General features: G+C 40.1%; 2 protein-coding genes across 33 annotated transcripts in view; both read right to left on the bottom strand.

Annotated features, from left to right (window-relative positions):
- Window positions 1–22,947, bottom strand: part of C4BPA (complement component 4 binding protein alpha) — a 44,683-nt gene that overhangs the window by 21,574 nt on the left and 162 nt on the right. Inside the window, exons 1-6 of one of the 32 annotated variants that reach the window (XM_070266627.1) lie at window positions 10,877–11,076; window positions 10,110–10,165; window positions 7,555–7,710; window positions 4,375–4,544; window positions 3,228–3,410; window positions 2,276–2,372 (exon numbers count right to left, since the gene is read on the bottom strand). In XM_070266627.1, coding sequence (XP_070122728.1) covers window positions 2,276–2,372; window positions 3,228–3,410; window positions 4,375–4,537 — 443 coding nt within the window. In that variant the 5' untranslated portion in view covers window positions 4,538–4,544; window positions 7,555–7,710; window positions 10,110–10,165; window positions 10,877–11,076. Of the gene's footprint in view, window positions 1–2,275; window positions 2,373–3,227; window positions 3,411–4,374; window positions 4,642–7,554; window positions 7,764–8,858; window positions 10,166–10,595; window positions 11,208–12,141; window positions 12,413–22,947 lie in introns of those variants that run through there. The other 31 variants (XM_070266612.1, XM_070266609.1, XM_070266608.1 and 28 more) reach the window with 31 other exon arrangements.
- Window positions 14,785–22,804, bottom strand: C4BPB (complement component 4 binding protein beta). Its single transcript, XM_014739474.3, has 5 exons — window positions 22,311–22,804; window positions 20,686–20,862; window positions 16,891–16,984; window positions 15,559–15,685; window positions 14,785–14,983 (listed from the first exon to the last, which is right to left on the bottom strand). Exons 1-5 carry the CDS (start codon window positions 22,366–22,368, stop codon window positions 14,852–14,854), a joined length of 588 nt encoding a protein of 195 aa, XP_014594960.2. The 5' UTR covers window positions 22,369–22,804; the 3' UTR covers window positions 14,785–14,851.

Genomic DNA, 22,947 nt, shown 5'->3' with positions numbered 1-22,947 from the left:
CTGGACCAACAGGCCTCGTTAAAAACAGTCCTTATCTTCCTTTGGCCTCTCCATATATTTTACTTACTACTTTTTCACAGTTACTACTCTTTGTTCAATCTAATATATAAGCACTTAGGCCTAACTGCTTTTTGGGCCTTCATTTTCCTGTTAAGGCTCCCAGGTACACGTAAAAATAAAATTTCTATGCTTTTCTCCTGTCAATTTGCCTTATGTCAACTTAATTCTCGGGCCCAACCGGAGACCCTAAGAGGGTAGAGGAAAAGTTTTGCCTCCCCTACAGTAATAGATTCTTGTCTAGGGAGACTGAAAAACAACAAAAAACCAAAACGATTCTTCTAAAATTAAGTTAAAAACTAATCCAACACTGTCTCAAAAATATGCCTAACTTTAAAGTTCATATAGAAAAATAAACAAATAAATATTGTCAGGAAAATTCCAAAAAAGAAGAACAATAATGTAGATCTGCCCACATTGGCTATTAAAACATATTATAAAGCCTCAATAAGTGGATGACCATGAATGTGTATGTGAATATATAGGTAAAACAACGGCATTACATAGAAAACCCAAAAATAGACCCCGATGTATATTTAGTAGATTGAAGATGGATTTTGAAATAAGTGATATTGGATAACAGGAAAGCCATATGGAAAAATATAGACTAGGATATGTCCTTCATTTGTTGTTTTCAGTGCCTTGAGTCCATCCTGACTCCTAGAGGCCCTGCGGACCGCAGAGCGGAACCCTGCCTGGTCTTTCTGTGCCATCCTCTCACCCTCCGGGTGCTGTATCAGACAATACTCCACTGCTATTCCACTTTTTGGGGGTGACTGGCCGGGTCCTTCTTCCTAGTCTGTCTTAGTCTGGATGCTCTGTTGAAACCTGTCCAGTATGGGTGACCCTGCTGGTGTTTGAAATACCAGTTGCATAACTTTCAGCATCACAGCGATATGCAGCTGCCACACTATGACAACTGACAGATGAGTGGAAAGGAGCCCCCTGCCCCGGCAGTGAGAGCGCAGCATCTTAACCACTACACCACCATGTACCTCATATTGCACACTATACATATTGACTCCAAATGGATCAAAGCTTTGACCATTAAACAATATGAAAACATAAAATTAGAAGAAATCTAGGCAAATACATGGTTTAAAATCTTATACTGGGGAAGACCTTTCAAATTAAGACCTAAAATGTAAAAGCCATTTTTAAAAAGGAGATTGATAAATTTGACAGCATAAAAAACAATTTCTCCTTGAGAGGAAAAAACATACCAACAGCCAAGTCAAAAGAAAAACAATATACTTGGGGAAAAATTTGTAGCTCATATTAGAAGCAAAGGCTAAACCCTAACATGCCTAGGCTCGTGTATGTGTCTTTATGTCCATATATCCTAGAAATTAAGAATAAGAAGTTCAATAAGTTAATAGAAAAAAATCATCAAAGGACATGCCAAACAGTTCACAAATGAATATCTCTTGAATATGTAAAAATATGCTCAACTTCATTCACAACAAGAGAAAAATATGTTGAAACTATTGTGAGATTTCATTTTTACCTCTTAGATTGGAAAAATTTCAAAAATTTGACAAGTTTTCAAAAGTTTGACAACATACTTAGTTGGAAATTTACAGAAAGAGACATTTGCGTACTGTGCAAATCCATGTAACCCCTAGGGAAAGCAATTTGGCAATATCTTTCAAATTTTCAAATATATGTACTCTTTGATCCAGAAATCTCACTCTGGGAACTTATAGATATAAGTACACATGGACAAAATGATAATGTTCAAGGTAATACATCAGAGCACTGTTCAGAATAGCAAAAGATGGGAAATATCCATGGATCCAGCAAAGAGATTATTAATCCATGGTACATCACACAATAATAGGCTACCCAGTTATACAAGGAAATTAATGAGGAAACTCTATGCACAAATATGTAAACATCTTCGGTATATATTGATAAGTAAAAATTAAAGCAAGATTCAAAACTACATTTGCTATTGGAAAGGTGCAAAATAAAAACATATACTAATTTCTTAGCTTGTATTTGTAAAAGTAAACACTAGAAGGATACATAAGACACCAATAAAAGTGGATCTCTGTTTAAGGACAGGAAGGAATGGGGTGGATGGCGATAGAGGGGAGGTGAGAATTGTCAGTGTATACTTTTCACCTCATTTTTACTTTAGAAATATATGAACACATTAGCTATTTTTTAAAATTAATTTTCAGGAAGTGTTGTTTCTAGATTGCCTCACACTCACCCGTCTGAACAGCTGAATTCTATTCGTGATCCAAAAGAGAGATCTGTCTTACTTATTTGCCCATTATGTAATTCTCCTGGGTTTCTGCATCGTTTCTCTGAGAGAAAAATTAAAATGATGATTAGTGATTCCGAGGACTCAGAGCTATGGCATCAGAAAAGAAGACTGATGGATTGGCTTCGCCCTCTGCTCCCAGAAAGACCCAGAGGCTCAGATCCGAACTTATCTCTGATATTGACTCGCTGAACTTTTATTTTGGAGGAAAAATGAACACAAAATTTGACCTCATTTTTTTCTAGTACCTTTTACCATTAGAGAGAAATGCTCAGTTAAATCACTGTGGTAATGGAATCTTTAGTCCAGGACTTAATACGTTGACCAGGAAGCCACACTCCGTTCTATGTCTGTGGCATGTACTTTGAACTTAGACCACTCAAAAATGCATGTTCTTGGTCACAAGAGGAACAAAAAAAGATTATATATTGATACCTTACAACTGGAAAAACATCATAGAATGTATTCCCAACTGAGAGTGAAACACAGCATCTTCTTCCAACACGGCGGGTATTTGGGGTGACGTTTCTTCGGAAACTGCATTACCACTTCCTAGCCACATAACTTTATAATTTTGTAGAGAGTGAATCTGGTTTTCAATGTATTAAAACTGAATTTGTAGTTCATTTCTGAAGGAAATGTTTGCTGAATTATGCAAAGGATAGACTTATTTTTCAATACAATTAGGTAGCTCCTAATTTTTCTCTTTATTTATTTGTGTGTTTGTTTCTGTTTTTCAAAAAGTGGCACACAGGCGTACATTGAAATCAGTAACGGACAAACTAGATGATTTCTTAATGACCAAAAACTCTCATTTGCATTCAGAAAGCTCAGTTTCTGAGACAATGTGGCAAAGAAAGAAAAATCTCAAATAAGAAAAATAAATGCTCCTACTTACTGGTACAGAAGGGAGTATATTTCCAAACACCTCCGTGTTGACAGGTAAGGGAATTTTTTGAACTGGTCTTACTGTAGCCAGGGCGGCAGTTGTATTTCAGAATAGTTCCAGCTTCGAAGTCTGTCTCATTCAACTCATTTATTGGAGAAGCAAACAATAGATTCGGTGGGGGACCACAATCACCTGGACACCGAAATGACAAAGAGCACCAAAAGTTATAGGTTGGCACTCAGCATCTTAATGTTTCAGTAGCATGATTTTTAGAGCAGGAACTGTTCTTTTCTCCTCTAATCAAGAAAAATAATAACTCCTATTAACCTCATTGTTCAAAGAATCCAGTGAGTGATCAGTAATCCATGTTTGTTGATAAATGGTAATGACAACGATAATGATCAAAGGCGGAAGTTGTTCTCCTCTTCTGTTATATGAGATTACCTATCTTAAAAGGATAGAAGACATGATTTCATTGGCCTATTAGATTCTCCATATCTGCTGAGTCAGATGCATCCAGGCAAAGCCAGAAGTCCCTACAGTTTTCTTCAACAGAAACATATTATTTCATTGATAATAATATTATGTATTTGTTGCCTCATGAAAGGGAAACTGAGTGGCTGGGAGATGGACAAGAATAACATTTTTAATTTGTACTTTTTTGCACCTTTTGGATTTTGAATGATATGAGGGGAGAAGCGTGGAGCTCTTGAAATGCAAAAATCTTAATCCTACTTTCCTTGTAAGAACTAAATACAGGACCAATTTACCTTTTAGGAGCCCCAGTAGAAGTATGCACTTCCCCTCTCCATTCTGGGTAAGCCCACAGGCAGTAAAAATTGTTCAGTCAGACTGACAGATAACATGGATTTGTTCAAGTCGTGGTTGGGAGACAGATTGTTTTGGAAATTCCTGGAGAAGGAACTCTAGAGGGAAGTGTCTAAGAAACTGCCTCTTTTATGGGTAAAGCAAATCCCCCTAAATTCCAAATCCCCTTAAATTCCAAATTAATAAATCCCAAGTTCAAATAAACTCTTTGTCACGGAAGCTGGATTTCTGTTGAAAGCTTAATCATCTCCCTGTTAGTCTTAAAAGTGAATGAGTGAATGATCTTTGATGTTTCTTGCCCATCTGACTTTATCTCCCCATTACTCACCAAGAACAGTAGCCAACAGAGCAATGACCAAGGTCACTTGGAACAGAGTTGGATCAGAGAGTCTCCACAGCCTAGAGAAGGGCCAGGCTGCCGTTTTCCACTTTCTATGAAGGGTCCCGTTTGGAGCTCTTGGGGGATGCATAGCCTGATGCTTCTCCCACATTCTTCTGCTGAAAGAACTCAATTTAATAAAGTCATTGAATTCCTACTTGTCACAAAGCACTAGGATAAATGCTATGGGATCCATGTCTTCAGGGACATTACAGCCTAGAGGGGAAGAAAAGATGTGAGCACAGATGTTACAACACAAGACAGTGAGTTTTAGCCTCTGTGGAAGCACTCTGTTCAGGGAGAGGTTAATTCCAAGTGGAGAGAAGGGAGGTGGCTGTAGCTGAGTTATGCAAGCTGTAAAAGTTAGAGAATGGATGCAGGGCAAATTGGAGGAACAGTAGATAGTACTTCAACTTGGCTGGAAAGTAAGGTATCTGAGATGGAGAGATAGTTGTTAAGGAGGGGGCAGTTTATGTGTCTAAATGGGATGTCAGGGTAAAGTTTAGGAATTTACAGATGCTACTCTTTGGGGAGTAAAGAGCCATTATTTTTTTGTTTTGGATTTTATTTTTCAGTTTTTGTTTTTAAGCTAAGGAGTGACACATTATTGTGCTTTAGGAAGAACGCCTTGGCAGATGTGTACATGAAAGAATGAAGCGAACAGAGAGAAGAAACAGGGAGGCTGATTAAGAAGACTATTGCAGTTGGCCAGGTGAGCCGCAGAGATGACAGGCCAAGGAAATGGCAGAGGAGTTAGAGAAGAGGGAAGAAACGTAAAACAAAACAAACCAAAAGGCAGGAAAGTGATGAGTTAGAGGAAAGGAGTTGGGTCCCTATAAATAGTTTTGGGAGTCCCTCATGGCAACTGTCAACCAAAGCAATCAACCATCTAATTGTATAATTTGCAGTTTTGAAAAAATGGTTTTGTATATAGAGATATATAAGCATCTATATATGTTGATACATACAAATATATAAAGAAAGAGAGAAATACACATGACAAATGTGCCTTCATTATTTAATCAGACTATTTAAAGATTTACTTAAAGCAAAATCATGAGGGACATTTTTCTCTTCACCACCATTCCCGTTCCATTTGGAAAAAGCAATATATCTTAAATTCACGTTAGAAATAGACCTTGTCCTCAAAGGAGTACATGAAGTTAACCCCCAATGAAACATTGAATTGATCTTTCATTCTGATATCTCTGTTAGCTCCAGATGATTCTACACTCCCCACATGTCCATAATTTATACTAAGCACATATCCATTTAGATAAAGGGAGTCTCCTCAATATTTTCGTCAAAGATGTTTCTGTCCCACGTTATAGGGGGAAAAAATTTATAGTTGTCTTTCGTGCTGTGTGAAGGGACGTAAATTCTCCATTGAGAAATAACTGATGTAATCTTCTCTCTCCAAAATTCAGCTCTGATGAAGCCATTCCTCCACCTGCTGTCAGTTGTGAGCAACTCCATCCCATGCACATCCTATCATGTCTGCTAGGACAATTCTACCAAAAAATAAATTCAAGCTAATGAACAACTTATCAAATGTGTTCACTTCCTAAGAATGTGTTTAGAGAATTTGTACTAAATGAATTGAAGTGGTCTAAAGAGGTTAGGAGGAGCCAGGACCAGTGTTTTGGGCCTTTACACATCCCCTTTCATTTTTGTTTCCCTCTCTCTCTTTCCCTAGGACCTCCCTTTCAGTCTCTAGTCTCTCCTTCTACTCTAACAATCTGATGAGACTGGAGACAGCTGGGGGTAAGGCAAGTTCCACATGAAGAAAACCAGTCCAAGAAATCATCACTGAAATGTACCAAATATGATCAATTTCTCCCACCTAATAAAAACTGTTATGAATATAAAAACTATAGGAATGAGTTTAATTTTTGTCAAGACTGTAGATTGGTATATTTATTGAATTTCAGTGAAATTGAAGAAAGAGAGTTTAAAATACCAATATTTTGGCAAAATAGAATTTGACTATAAAAAATCAAGAGGATAGTAGTGTAAAGTGCACATTTCCCATGTGAATTGTCTCAGTTGTTACAATAGTCACAAGAAGAATACATACATTGAATATACGCAGGAAAATATTCATGAATATATTTATAAAAATACAGCCATAAGATTAAGTCCTTAGTTTTAAGAAATTAAACAAAAATACTTTAAATGCTGAAACAGAGAACATATTCATGAGCTATGTTCAAAAAGAATATATTCATAACCTTTGAATATATTCAAAATGAATATTTCTTAAAGCAATGTTCGGTCAATTGACAATTTGATAAATTCAGCAAATTGATTGCAGTGAACTGATCCTTCAGGAATCGGCTGCTGGTGACGAGGTTTTCAGCATTAGGTCTGAGCCCTGTGCTCCAGCTGGACCTGCATCCCTGACAGCTCCAAACCCTTTCCAGCTCCCACCCCTGCCCATATCATCTGCCCTCTTGCCCTTCCCTCTTCAATCCTGCTCATTCTGCCAGTCCCTTCTCCAACGCCCTCTCCCATCCTCCAGGTCAATCTCCATATCCCCGTTACAGTGTAGTGTTACAACTCTGATTCTGGTTTGGCTTACGACTGATATCTGAAGTCTTCAAAAGAAATGTTAGGGAAGAGAGTGACAGAATTGGTGTTGGAATGTGACTCTGACAGGACTAGAACTCCTAGAGTCAAAACATCATCATAGTAATTATGTAAAATGACAATGACTGCATCGCCAAGGGACTTTAGTGAAGCCCGGGTGCAGAGGAAAGCCCACTGGACTTGGGCCAGGAGCCCTTGGTCGGGTGTTCACTGTGGCCCCTGGTAATAGTGAGACCCAGCTCACACTCAGAGCAGACTCTGGTGCCCAAGGGGTGCTGTCCTTGGGCTTTGTCCTCCCTCAACCTTCAGTGTCTTCCTGAGAGGAGCTCATCTCCGCCCTTGACTTTGGCCATCATCCATGACTCACTCACAGACATCCGGGCCCAGTTATCCCCTGCAGGAGCGAAACTTCCGTGTTCCATAAACTCAACCGTTAATAAAAATCTTATTCTGCCCTATTCCCTCCCACATGTAAATTTTGAGTCAGTCAGGCCTGTCTCCTTTACTCTTGTTGCTAACTGGTGGAATTCCAGTGCTCACCTTAAAACTGTGGGCCTGTCTAAAAGTTGGTGAAAGAAATCTCAGCAAAATCAGGAGGAACTCCTCTCTCCTCTCCTGCAGCTGCAGCAGAGCAGACGTCTTCATCACGAGACTGATCGCACAGATGTTATTTCTAACGAAGGAGTCGTTCCTGCACTTTAGAGATTGTTGCTTTGTCGCTTGAATGTAACCTTTAACCCTGGAAAAGTCTATATTTCTGACTGGTTATCTTAGCAAATTGTTTTTCGTTTGGGATAACATTTAAACTAACATTTCTGTTTTTGAAAGTTCTAGACACTTGCGAGTTTTCTTTGCAAATCCGGAAATAAATTATTACACTTTCTCCTTTGCTTGCAATCCTGAAAGTAAACTGAAACTTTGGCTCTGTTAGATTTCTTTTTTTAAAAATTTTCAGCCTTATTGGGGTATGACTAAATTGTAAGATATTTAAAGTGTCCATCATGGTGATTGGACCCAAGAACACAGTGTGGAAAGACTTCCCCTCACTATCTAGTTAATTAACATAGCCATCACATCGCATATTTATCCTTTTTTGGGCAGGATTATTTAAGTTCTACTCTCTTAGCAAATTTCAATTATTCAATATGGTGTTAACTATAGTCACCACGTCTTACGTTAGATCCGCAAACCTGGTTCACCTTATAGCTGAAAGTTCGTACCCTTTTGCCAACCTTTCCTGACTTCTCTCACCACCGCCCCAGCTCCCACCCCTGCCCCTGGAAACCACTTGTTAGAGTTCTTATGTAAGCAAAAAACCCTTTTTAAAAAAATTGAAGTCATAATTCCTGTTATAACTTAATCCCAGATCAGTCTTTCCTACTGCTTCATTTCTATCTCTCAGGCACTTTGAATCCAACACACCCCAAACTGAACGTACTATCCGCCTTCCAATACTGCTTGGCCTCTGTTTCGTCTCAGCTAAGCTAATAATCCCCATCCAGTCTCCTAGAATAGAAACCCGAGTCATCCTAACCTATTCTCTTGCCCCCTTTCCATATTCAGTCAACAGGTCGCGTCACATTGGCCATCGCAGTGCTAGAATCTGTCACTCTCCTACACCCCACTTCCGTAGTCCAGATTTAGGTTCTCATAATTCCCTTCACCCCACCCTAGACCACTGCAAAAGCCTCCAAACATTTTGCAAGGCCTCTTCCACACTGATGCTGTTATATTCCTAAAAAGGAATTTACTTAAAAACAACCATGGTACCCAAACCTCTCTCAACTCTCCCACTGCTTCTGCTTACTTAAAACACTGTGCTTCAACCTTAGGAAGGTGCTTACCTTTCCCAAAATGCATCCTGGAACTTTTTTAAACACCTGCAAGCATTTGCATGTAATGTCTCTTGTGTATGAGTGCTCTTACTTCCAACCTCCCCTTGACGCACTATCCAGATCAAATGTCACCTCTTTGGTGAAGGATTGCTCAACCCCACCACGAAACATCAGTCTCTTCTATGCTCTCCTAGACTTTGATGATACCTTAATTGTAACAGCATCTGTAACTATCTGTTCACTTTTGCCTCCTGAAATACATCATAGGTCCCCTGAAGACAGAGAAGTTATTTATTCAAATTTCTAATTCTAACTTTGTATTGTAACTGGCATATACTAGTTATCCAATAATGTGGAATAAATGAAATTCAATTCAGTTTATCTTCAGAGTAAGAATGACTACCTGCCTTACTGAGGACCAAATGAAATAAAGTGTGTGAAGTGCCTTGTCAACTTCGAAGAGGTGCTACAGTGATTCGACTCCCCTTACTGGTTCTCAGGATGTGTGGTGGTTCAGTGGGCCAGGTGTAGCATTTGCAGCTCACCACCGCTACTCCTGTGGTCCCTCAGCAGAACCTTCACAGGGCTCGGCAGACCACACAGCCTAGAGATGGAGGCTAGGACTTGTGATTTGAGGAGACCTGAGTTTGAGTCCCAGCAATACTGCAATCCAATTCTGTGATCCTGAAGAAGCTACATCAGCTCCTTGGATCTCAGTTTGTCATCTCTAAAACAATGACATTAAACTTAGATCATCTTTCTATTTCCTACAAAGTCTGGAATTCAGTAACTGCCACTGAAAAGCTGAGACTTCCCTAGCAAAGCCCTCCTATTTCAATAACCTCACCACCTTCTCAATTCCTATAGAAATAAAATCAGGTCAAGAACTATAGTCAACATGGAGGGTCTCTTGTGAAAAGTCCTTGGCATCGGCTATGCAGTACACTTTGAGAGGTGCTGGGAAAATCCTCAGCCCCCAAATTTCTCCTTCGATTAGAGATTACTTTTAAGTTACTGTATTTATTTGTCTAAACTCCTCCTTCGAAAATTCAGATACCTCTGGAAAGGATATTTCTCTTCAGCCTCAGGTGGCTTGTCTCCTTGCTTACACCTGCACTCTCAACCACATTGCTTTCAGACTCCGGGAAGAACTCGCTTCCACACTTTCCCCTCCCTTCCTAGAATGCCTTTCTCTCTCCATCAGCTCCTTCCTTCTGTGCTCATATTATATTGAAATGCATCTCTACACTTAACACAAACCTTCGTTGATGCTTCCTCCTCTTCTGGACACTCTCCTTTTCATTCTCCTTGTGCTGCTATATTTAGGGACAGACCAGGGGTTAGCAAAGTGAAGAGAAGTTGAAGAATTGAAGTGAGGACCAGAATTGTACTACGTCCTGCTCAACCAAGGGAGAAGGGAGTTTCAAGAAGGAAGAGTAATCAGCGTAGCCAGATTCAGAGAGTGAGGGAGAGCAAGGAGGTGAAGACAGCAAAGGCTGCCAGCTTCAGAAACTAACTAGAGGCTGATCAACACCCTTCTTATCATCAAATCTAAAGGTCTTTGCTGCCCATGGCGGAGGAGATGTGGAGGGGTTAATCAAATCTCCAAAGGAAACTGCACCAATTTTCAGAAGGTAGACTATGAACAGTAGGTCCCTGTGAGCCCCTTGGGAAGGCTGGCTTCCCTCCTGCCGCAGCTCCCCTGCGTGGAGAGGTGGTAAAGGACCAATGGACCAATACACTCACCTTTTAGATAGAATAATGAGAGCAATGTCTTACTTCTTTCCTGCTTCAGTTTATTTTATTAGTATGCATTATTATTTCCCCATTTATAACAAAAAATTGAGGCCCAGAAGGGGTTAAAAGTACTTTTCAAGTCACACTACCTCTCACTGCAGAACTTCTGCAAAGATGTCTGCTGAAAACATCCCCAAGTTTTTGTCTCTGTCTTATCCTTCTAATCTTGCACTCCTCAAAGGGCCAAATCGCCAGCCTTTTCCCCAGCGTACCCCAAGTAGTCCACTGACCTGCAGGCAGCTGAGGAAGAAGTAGCAGACTCTATCAAGCTGCCTTGGGTAGTTTCCCAAGGAAGAAAACAGCCTTGATTTCTGATGGTCCTAGTTCCTCCCCAGATCAGAGCTTACCGGAATACCCTGAAGATTACTAGTAATTGCTCCACCAAAAAGTCCTACCTTCCGCCCCTGTGGTTGGCTGGACGGAAATGGATGGGCAGAGACTCTACTGGTGCAATGAATAATTAACAGAAGAAATAAAGCACCAGTGTTTACTTAATCTCCTTTCTCTTCACTAGCCCTCAATCTTTATAACATGTCGCAATAGTTGATTTTCTCCTCTGCCAACCATTTCCCCTAAGTGAAAAGGTAATATGAATTTGATGCCAGAATTCTTTTTTCTTTTCGTAAACACAAGAGGGTTATACAAGATGCAATCCAGATAGCCCGGAAACCTTGGATACTGTAGGGTTCAAACTAGGTCCACAAAAATGATCCACTTTCCATGATGTTAGGTAAAGCAGGCTTTCCTGGGGCTGAGGGACTGATGACCTCACCCTGTGCTGGTCTCCATCCCACCCTAAGCAAGTATAAAAGGCGAGGAGTTTAACACATTTGTTGAGTTGCCTGGAATATATAATGTTAACTACCACCACCACCCCTACTACTGACGGCTGGGCACGAAATGACCTCCAGAAGTTGGTCTATCATTGAGTGCTACTCAGGAGAACGCAATGATGGACTGGCCATGTTTGTCATCACATAGATCTAGGAAGGATCTGAAACCCTGACATTACCCAATTAAGCTATTAATCCTCAGGATTAAGGTTTATGTGCTCAGGAGATTGCTATTAAAGAGCAATTCTTCCTGACAACTGCACTTTTTCTGTAATAAAGACCAAAAGTCCCATAAAGTTTTCAGAAAAGAAGGAGCTGAACCACAGTTGAAGTTTTGACAGATGAGAGTTGAAGAGTGGAAATTATTAGATGAAAATGAGAAAGATAGTAGAGATAAAGAGAGGTGGGCCAAGTCACAAAGATGAGATTGATCGGTTAATGTGACAAGAATGGGCATAGAGGAGGATTCCAGACTGTGCAGAGTCTTGAGAGCTAGGTTGGAGGAAATACCATACAAGACCTAAACTGGAGGAAATAGCAAAACCACGACCAAAATTGGGTCTTCAGAATACCATTTCCCAATCTACTGGAGCCCTGTTCTTTACTTTCCACAGTGACTGTTCCAAATTTTTCTCTCCAGGTCACCACATTGTCTTACTCACTCTCAGCAGACGATCTTGCCTCCTATTTTGCTAAAAAATCATTCTACATTATCTTCTATCCACCTCAAATTTTCTCTCCTTATTCACTTCTGTTTCAGAAGAGATTTGCTCTTTTCCTTCCTTATTTTCCATGTGTCTTTCATTCTGAAATGTTCCTTCAACCTTGCTAAAATCTCAAAATCCATTTTTCTTCTGTAACAAGATGCTGAATTTCTCAAAAGACTCCTTCTCATTAGTCGCTCCTTGCCCCTCCTGTTGTTGTCCCCAGTCTGGCTCCTTCCTGCCTTATTGACCTCCTCTTTGAGGCACGCCCTTATTTCCAAATTCAAAATTTCTTTAACTCATCTCTTACGATTTCTCCGCAGCTGCTAAAACTGCTGATCATTTCCTTTCTGAAACTATCCCCTTCTCTGACTTCCACTACCCTAAACCTCCCCGATTCCCCTCTCTTACTAATGCTCTTTCTTAGTTCTTGTCACCACCTCTTCCTCCTGTTCATCCTTAAGTATAGATGCATCTCAGGTTCTTCTTTGTTAAAATTTTTCTCTTCACATCTTTAATTCTCTTGCCTGCCCTCATGGCTTTAATTATCCCCTATGAGAGAACTGCCTCATAACGACATCTTTATCTCTGATTGCCTTCCTCATCTCAGACTTACGTTTTGGGTTACAAGCGCCTTACATGCAGCACATCCCAAGGAGAACTACTCCTTTCCTGCCCAGGCCACCTTCTGACCCCGATGTTAATCTAGGCCCCCAGGAATGGAATTTTGGACCTATCTTTAAACACTTCCCCTCCCTCAGCCTCCAGTGTTCGACCAGTTGACAAGTTGTTTTTATTTGATTTTGCAATGTCTCTCCTGTCTGCTGTTTCTTTTCTATTTCTGCTGCCACCAAACCAGTTCAGGCCATCCTGGGTCCTGTCTCTTCCTGCTTCCACCTGTACTGCATATTGGGGTGAGAGAAATTTTCCATGTTCTGTTCTTATCACTTCCTTGCTTGAAATTCTCCCATCTCTACTCGCTGCCTACCAAATAAAGTTTAAGCTCTCTAACACGCCCTTTAAAACCCACTACAAGCTGGCTTTAATGTATCTTTGCAGCCTTCCTTCTCATCATTCCCGTGCTTTATCCAGGCCAATCCAGGCCATGTGCTATGCCCTAGATATGCCCAATCTTCCCTGCTTCTGTGCAACGCCTCTAAAAAAAACGATTAAAAGCAATTTAAAACATTAAAGAATTTTAAGAGAATAAAGACCTGTAACTTCATCACTCTAAGATAACCGTTTTCTTCTCTGCCTAATATTACCCAGTCCTTTTCTACAAGAATAAAGGTTATAAAGAAATCGTAAGTACTTGTTATTCCCTATTCTATTTTTACTTAAGCTTATATTTTAAGACGTTTCTGTTCATAATTACCACTGTAAAAGGCTGCTTTGCATATGCTGTACCATAATTTATTAAAAATTTTCCTAAGATTGGATATTTCACAAGGTCTTGCTAGTATGTAATGAACAGCTTCAAATCAAAAATCATTTTGCTCCTATTAGATTAATCGTAGGAGTGGATTTACATGGTTTAAAAGCTTGTGACTCTCTTACTACATTTCTCAAATCTTTCCACTTGGAATGTCCTCCTCCCTAATCTTTGTCTCTAAATCCTGCTCACTTTTAAAGGCGCAAATAGCTGGGACTCCTTCCTTGATAGTTTCCCTGCCTCCTCCTCCTCCCAGATGGAAGTCATCCTCTTCACATCTGAGCTCCCAAATAGCATGACGTTCAGTGAAAGGTGTTTATTTCATTCTAACCACCTTGAATTAATGATGTCTACATACATATCTGCATCTACTGAGAGACTGGGCTATTTGAGAGTCCATTTCTTATTCTCCTTCATAACTCCACCTAGAGATTTTTCCATCATTTCAAGCTCTTCTATGTATTTTGTTTGTTTTTTACCCAGATTTCCTATGTGCTTTCAGTAGAGGTCACAGTGAGAGATGGGAGCAGCTTGTCATATTGGCTCACTATGACATCTTGACAGGAAAACCTTAGGATTCTTGCTTCTTCTGCCCTCTAAAAAGGAGAAGGAAATAGATTCGCTTAAGTTGCACCATCTCACATTTACCACGCAGGGCTGGGTTTCACTCAAAAGACAGTAAGCAACATTACTGCAGGATATTTGGAAACCTGGCTTCATAAACAGGATGTAGGGGACATCCAGGAAAGAGTTTGGGTGCTAATTCTACTTTTGTCTCAATAGGTCATTTTAAGAATGTAACTGCTACGAGTCTATTTTCACAAAACCAGAGGTTAATTTTTGCCTCATAAGTTTTGGTTAATTTGAGGTTAATTTTTGCCTCATCATGCATGTCTCATATTAAAATACCAGGCACACCCTTAGCTGTAACTCGAGCTTCCTATTCTCCTTATAGACAAGAAATTAAACCCTTCACTCCCCATTAATGTGCTGCTAATTCTGGTCTTAAACACAAACAACCACCACACTGGGCATTTCCACATTCTGAGCGCAACACACGTGCAGAGACACACACACAGTGCAAAGACACACACACAGTGCATTATACAACTGCAGTTGGTTACTAAGAAGTTGCATTTCAGTCCAATGAGAGACAAATCTGAAACCAATTTCAGAACCAAGAGAAAAATTTATTCAAAGGTGTATTTCAATTACCCAGTTGGTTTAGCTACAATGTCAGGGCAACATTTTTGCCTTCAACTCAGCTTTCTTCATTTCCAGAGAATATTTTAGATCCTCCATTGTTAAGCCGTTTTCCTGTAATCTTTGCATATAGCTCTTTATGGCTTTACAAAGTTCCTCACTCTCCTGAAAGTCAAGCGGCAGAAAGAAGAAATTTTTTAAGTTACAACTTAAGAACTGAGACCTAGCTATCCACTTTGAGGGCGGGAGGTAGTGCTTCGGTCCCTGACCGGGGCTCAGAGCCGGGCTGGCTTAAGCAGAGACCTGGGTCTTCAACATGATAAGTCACTTAAATTTTCTGGCTTAAATGTAGTTATTATTATCCCAGTAATTAATATAAACTAAAGGAGCAGTCTCAACAAAAATTGATCTGTTCAGTGCCTTTTGAAGTCCACAAGAATTTTAGAGACGTTTCACAGGAATATTTTTAAGTCTAAGACATGAGTTTATGCACCTTGTGGTACAAAGTTCACGAGACAACAACGCCCGCCAACAGGGCCTCATGAGGTAATTGTGCTGATGGTGGAGAATGGGAATTTCCAAATATAAAAGTAGGAGTTAACAGTTTACGAGCCACATTCTGCAATCAGGCCAAGGCGCTCAAAGACATCCCAAACTGAACAGATGTTTACGGAGTGTGCCAGGAGCGACCCGGGCCCTGGAGATACGGCTGTGAACACCACCAACAGCCTTCTACTTACAAGTGCCTTCTCGCACTCGGTCTGTGGAGCTGGTTTGGAAGCTTCTTGGATCAACTCACAGACTGGAAGTGGGCTGCTCCACTCCCCGTCAACGCACTGTTGGTCCCGTGTGCCCACTAAGTGGTACCTGAACAGAAATTAGAATTGCAGGAACACTTTGCCTTTCCCACTCCTGAACTGGGCAACCAAGGCTGGTTTTGTGTAGTGTGTTTCAGTATCTCATACTGTGACAGGATCCTCCCTGCCCCGGAACCTGAAGGCATGCCTAAGTTGTCTCAGGATTGCAAAACAGTAATAAAGCAAAACTGCTCTCCTTCAGGGTGGAGAGGACCCAAATGATGAGTCAGCCCGTAAAACATGGAGAAGTGAGAAATTCTAAATATGTGTGTTTATGCGAACAGTTTTTGGGTGGGGAGGGTGAGGGAAGAAGAACTTCATCATTCAATAACTTAAAAACAGCATCTGTCATCTATGCTCTAAAAGGGAGTAGAAAGCTAGAGACAGCCCTCAAATAAATCTTAGAGAACTGGCTAAAAAAGAGCTGCAGATTTTAATCAGAAAAACCTGAGAGTTGACTGCAAAGTCCTTGGAAGTAGATAATAAGATTGAAGTGCCAGTGAGGCCACATGACTTTGAGTTAATAAGATTGAGGCAAGAGAAAAAAAATACTAGGAGATCTGTAAGCTGGGTGACCAGGCAGTCTAAACGAAGGTTGGACTTTAAACAGGATGTTTTAAAGATCACTACTTTAGGGTGCCTGCCCTGTCCGTGGCCGAGTGGTTGGGTTCCCGCGCTCCACTCTGGCCGCCCGAGGTTTCGAAGGTTCGGATCCTGGGCGCGGACATGGCACTCTTCATTGGGTCATGCTGAGGAGGCGTCCCACATGCCACAACTAGAAGGACCCACAACTAAAAAAATATACAGCTGTTACCAGGGGGCTTTCGGGAGAAAAAGGAAAAACAAAATCTTTAAAAAAAAATGATCTCTACTTTAAATTCTTCTATTTCTGCACTTCCACATGTTCCGTATTTCTTTCAATTTTTTGTTCTGAGATTTTTTTGAAAAACACACATTTTTAATATTTTATCTTGTCTTAACTAAGAGGAAAAAAAAACGGTACTGTAATTAGGATAAATAGGAGGACCAGTCTGTCTTCTAGGGACTGGGGAGAGCTGGCAGTGGGCTAAAGTAGTTTTCGAAATCAGAATGAGCTCAGAATCCTGAAGCAGGAGGCAATCAGGGGACTAATTTGAGACAAACTGGGTCATTCCCAAAAACAATGCTCCCCATCAATGGGCGAGATCTCGCATTTGAAAGGCTGCGTACACCTACTTCTCTTGACAGTAGTAAGTTATGGTAGATCCTGAGGTGAAGTCTTCTCCTTTAAAACAGCCATGAGCTGGATACCCGGGATGGCCACAGTGTCCTGAGAGACAGGAATGAATGTAGGTGTGAGAGTTGTGCAGTCCAAGTGCAGCCGTCCATGCCAGCACCGGCCTCGTCACAGCAGCACAGGCGGGACCTGAGGATGTGCTCTCCACTCATTTCCTTCTGTCCGGTCAGGACAGGCCCCCTCCCCCGGCTTACCCTCTGAGTCGCTAGCAATTAAAGAGTACTTTCCGACAGGCTGGAGCTTGAGGAAAGGAAATTTAAGTTGTAGAGATGCTAATTGTCAGTGTACAAATAAAGAAAAATTAGACCATAGGTAGTGGTGGAAGGACTAACTCCCTGAGACAGGAGATAAATAGCGTGAGCTCAGATGCATGTTGACATCCCCTGTGGGACACAGTTGTGCAATATGACAGCTGCAGAAAAAAGGAGAACAGAACTGGGAGTCTGTAAAACTGTGGGAAAGGCTTGGACGAGGTTCTAGATGTTGTGAGTGTCGCTTCTGCCTCTTCCACTGACCACGTGGCACTAAAGTAGCCATTTCCTCCTCCTTGGCTTCCTTCCCAACCTATAAGACAAGCAGCTTAGATAATATTATCCCTAAATTCCCTTTCAGCTCTGAGACTGTTTGAGCCCAAAGATGTTGATCAAGATTAAAGGCTAAATTAAGAATAATTATGTAAATGTAGATTTATTGAAACATAAAGCTCTTGAAAACAAATAGTCTAGCAAAAACAGCAAAGCATAAAAGAGTATGTATAATATAACACTATTTTTGTAAAACATAGGCATACAAACTATATATGAACAGAAAAAAAAGCCTGAAAATTATATTTCACAGCACTCTGTTATCCCTGGGTGGTAGGTTTGTAGGTAATTAAATGTTTTTTTCTTTTATTTTCTGTATTTTTCTACAACAGAGATGATTACTTAAGCATTTAATAAGTAATTTTTAAAAGATCAAAAACTGAGTTCAAAAGTTGTATAGAGGAAACGAAAAACGAACTTTAACGAGTTGATTAAAGAATTCCAGTTAGACCCGGTTCTTCTCGTGGCTTTTAGGAGTATAGTTTTGAACTGAAGGAGATGACATGGATCTTGGGTCTAAACAGAAGAGAATCTGCTTTATTTAGGAACCTAGGGAGCGTCCCCTAGAACTGAGCAATGAACTAACACAAAAAGACAGAGATCCTTCATTTGGGAGCTAGAGTAGGAACTACTGTATTAAAGGAGAGTAAAACAGAAAAGGCCTGGAAGAAATAAGCACTTTAAACCTGTGTTGAGCTAATGATGTAAATGATAGATGCTTGTAGTTTATACAGATGCGCATTTGGTATATGTGCACTGAGTATATACATATGTTTTAAGTAACCCCAAAGTCCCTAAATAAGCATATATGGTTGGTGCTTTTAAACTGCATGTCCATTTATTATTTTAACGCTACTGCCAAAATACTTCCAAAGAGTTATGTCACTTTCTGTCACTGACAGAAGTGGCTCTCATAGCCCCTCATATCCTGAAAGATAAGAGATGAAATAGATTTTTTAATCTTTGCTAATTTGATCAGCAAAGAACTTGTATCTAATTTTAATATACATTTCCATAACTATTAGTAACATTCAATATCCTTTTGTAAATGCTGTTTGGGGTTAATTTTGGAATTGTCTACGCTTAAGATTTACCATTTTTCTATTGGGTTGTCTATTCCTTACTAATTTTAGGTGGTCTTTGTACATTAGAAATATTAACTCTTTTACCATCAAATATATTGCAAATATTTTCTTCAAGTCTATTACGTCTTTTAGTTTTTATGATGTCTTTTAATATATAGAAGCTTGATTTTTAAAATCTAGTTAAATCTGCCCATTTTCTTGGTTTCCTTTGGGCTTTATGTTATTGCTTAGGAAGACTTTCCCCATTCCAAGATAATAAACATATTCTTTTATATTTTCTTTAATAATGTAGTAATTTTGCTTTTTACATTTATATATTTAAATCCATTCAGAATTTATTTTTGGTAAGGTGTGAGTAGAGTCCTAACTTTGTTTTTTTCTAATTAGATAATAATCCCTTTACCATTGAATACAGACTTTTCCCACTAGTTTAAAATAAACGGTTTTACTTTTCTGTGTCAGTACTTAGCTATTTTAATGGTATACTAATTGCAATAACTATAATTTACCATTTTAATGCTGTCTCACTTAAAGTAACTTTGCTGTACATTTTACTTTCTGACAAAATGCTTCTTCCCCTTTGATCCAGCCAAATATAGACATTACTCATCAGTTTCCAAAAAATATATTTGCAGGGTGTCCCCTTTCACTACTCCTTTCAACATAGTTCTGAATGTTCTTGCTAATGAAATAAGGCAAGAAGGGGTAATAAAATGTATATATATTGGAAAGGAAGACATAAAACTGTCTTTCTTCACAGATGACATGATTGTCTATGTATAAAATCCAAAAGAATCAACAAAAATAGCTCCTGAAAGTAATAAGTGATCATAGCAAGGTTGCAGCATACAAGATTAATATACAGAAGTCAATTGCTTTTGCCAACAATGAACAAATGGAGTTTGAAATTAAAAATATAATACCATCTACATTAGCACCCAAGAAAAATTAAATACTTAGGTATAAATATAACAAAATACATACAAGATCCACATGAGGAAAACTCTAAAACTCTGATGAACAAAATCAAACAAAAACTAAATAAACAGAGAGGTATTCCATGTTCATGGATAAGAAGACAATATTGTCAAGATTCAGCTCTTTTCATTTTTATCGCTATTGAATCTCCAATGTAATCCCAATCAAAATCCCAGCAAGTTATTTTATGGTTGTCTACAAAAAAGTTTATATGGAGAGGCAAGAGACCCAGAAGAGCCAACAGAGCATTGAAGGAGAAGAACAAAGTTGGAGGACTAACACTGCCCAACTTCAAGACTTACTAGAAAGCTACAGTAATCAAGATAATGTGGTATCGATGGTTGGCCCAGTGGCATAGTGGTTAAGTTCATGTGCTCTGCTTCGGCGGCCCAGGGTTCACAGGTTTGGATCCTGGGTGCGGACATAGCACCACTTGTCAAGCCATGCTGTGGCGGCATTCCACATAAAATAGAGGAAGATCGGCACAGATGTTAGCTCAAGGCCAATCTTCCTCACATCCACACACACACAAAATATATATAACAAAGTCTCATTTTAGTAGGTATATATGTGTGCAGGTGTGTGTGTGTGTGCATTTGTTTATTTAAAACGTCTGCATAAACATAAAAAAAGTCATGAAATAAACACATATAACTACCTGTGAGAGCTGTGAATTGTAGTGATAGAAAGAGGTATTTCAACTCTTATTTCATATAATCTTGTAATGGATGAGTTGTTGGGTTACCCCCTTTTTTGTGTATTTCTCAAATAAAAACTTTAGGTCACTATCTTGAAATTAAAAAAAAAAATAGTCACATGCCCCAAACTACCCTATGTCGGACCTAGGACATAAGTAGGACAGGACTCCTACTTGAGAAAAGAAAAAGGTGCTATTCATTTCACTGGAATACATCATTTGAGTTGAGGCTTGGCTCTGTGAGCTCCACTTGTTTCCTGGTTGTGTGCTAGATCCTAAACCCTTCCCGGACATGGAAAAGAGGAAAGCATCGCAAGGATGTGGCGAATGCCTAGGCTGTCACTGCTGATCAGTATCTTTGGGATTTGTGCTTGTTTCTCTTACACTTACTGCTTTTGCAGATGGGAAATGGAGGCATCCAGGTGTGGTCCTCTAGGCACTGGCTCCAATTGCTGCCCTTGAGGATGTAGTCCTCATTGCACTTAAACGTGATTTTGTCATTCACATTCACAGGCCCCAAGGAACTGAATTCACCATTCACCAGCACAGGGTCAGGACAGTGGCCCGCTGAAGAAGAAAGCAGGCAGTGATCTGAAAGGGCTAGGCTGAAGCCCACCACAGCAATGGTTACACTTTGTCAGGCTTCATTGAGAAAACAGGAAATTAGAGCTACAAATGCAGTTTTTAATGGGGACTGGTACCTGGTACCAAACCACATCAGGGCAGGATGAGAAAACACTGGGTTGGCCTAAGTGTGGCAGAAAAGGTCTTGGTCATGCACAAGAGTGACAATTGGCACTTGAACTTACTAAAGATAATTAAGCATGACTGGAAATTACCGAGAGCATGCTCATCATCCTGTTATGTTAAGCATTGCTCAAAATTCTTGAGCCTGTGTTTGAGGCAGATATTTTCTTCCCTTTCATCCTGCCAAATATACATATTACTCGTCATTTTTTACTTTGTTTTGTTTTGTTTTTCCCAGGTGGAAAAAGAGGAGAGAATGCAAAAAGATGTGAATTTGGTCATATGAATAAAAAATAAACATATTAGTGTTCTGTACTCTGGGTATAAAAGAGAACTAATCCAGCTATTCCTAAAAATACTAATAATAAAGATATGGACTGAGGCCAGCCTGGTGGCACAGTGGTTAAGTTTGCATGCTCTGCTTTGGCGGCCCAGGGTTCGCCAGTTCGGATCCTGGGCGCAGACATACACATCACTTATCAAGCCATGCTGTGGCAGCGTCCCACATATAAAATAGAGGAAGATGGGCACAGATGTTAGCTCAGGGCCAATCTTCCTCAGCAAAAAGAGGAGGGCTGGCAGTAGATGTTAGCTCAGGGCTAATCTTCCTCAACAACAACAAAAAAGACAAGGACTAGTTATTCTCCATCTGTACAGACAGCTCTCTGCTGGAAGGAAAAAGAACGCAGAGTCACTTGGCACACCATGCGCTGTGAGGAAGCCCTTATAGGATTCCCCATCCAGTGCATTTTGTTGGATTACTGATTCTGATTCCTTGTACTCTTCCAGGCCTGTGTGCTTCCGTATCCCTCCCTCCCCAAGGATTCCCAAAGTTTTGTTTTCAAAACGATAAGAGGAATTTCACTCAAATTCAACCATCAGTTTCCATTCCTGAAGAAACATTCCCCTTTCCAAATAGCAGTCCTGGCGTTTGTAACAGATAACACCTCTCAAGATTTCAAAATAGCAGTCCTGGCATTTGTAACAGATAACACCTCTCAAGATTCCAAAATGGGTACTTTTTTTGCTCCCAGAACAGAAGGGGAAAGTAAACAGGTGACCACTCACTTCACAGGGCAGAATCATCATTAAATATTTACTAAGCCCCTATTGAGTACAGAGCATTAGGCTAAGTAGTTTGAGATTTTTCAAAAAAGGAAATAATTTCATTAATTTAAATTTCATTACAATCCTAGATAGAATTCCTCATAACCCACAAACTGCTATCAAGAGTCTTGTCAGCCGAGCTTGAAAAAAAGCATACGTACCATCTGAGGCAGGAATCAGCCACACAACCACGAGATAGCATACAAACCGGAAAAACATCTTGTGAGCGATCCCTTGTCCCAGGCTGGAATTAACCCAGCCCAGATACCTGGTTTGGATCAAAATATATCTTCTAACACTGCTTAAGATCAGACTAACCACTTTCCTCCTAGAGAAGGGGTTATATTGATTTCCCTTCTCTGAAAGGAATGAAAAAAATCCTACCACAGGAAACAAGAACAGCTGTAAGAAGTTGGGACAGGGAGGGACTTCACAAAAGCCCACAGGGCTGGTAAAAGAGCTGCCAGTTTTAAAACTCAGTTTTAGAAATTGCGCAGGTTCTGTTCATGCAAATCCAGCTGACCAGTCCGTTTGAACTGCAGGCTTATCCTTCCGCAACAGACTTACGCCAAATGGTCTTGCGTGGCCTTCACTTCTGTCAATATTTGCCAGCGTTTACCGTCCACCTTCCGCAACTCTCTCTAGCACTGTGGGTGGAGGAGGCGGTGCCAAGCCCTGGCACTCTCCCAAGTAACACGCCACTCTGGGTGCCACCTCCTCCCCCTTCTCAGATATCGGATATCTGAGGGCTGCAAGCGGCTCTCAAGACTGAAAGCTTAAGAGGTAAGCTAACCTTAC

The sequence above is a fragment of the Equus caballus genome, chromosome 5 (assembly GCF_041296265.1).
Source record: "Equus caballus isolate H_3958 breed thoroughbred chromosome 5, TB-T2T, whole genome shotgun sequence".
Classification (NCBI taxonomy): Eukaryota; Metazoa; Chordata; class Mammalia; order Perissodactyla; family Equidae; genus Equus; species Equus caballus.
This window is presented reverse-complemented; position numbering and strand designations above follow the sequence as displayed.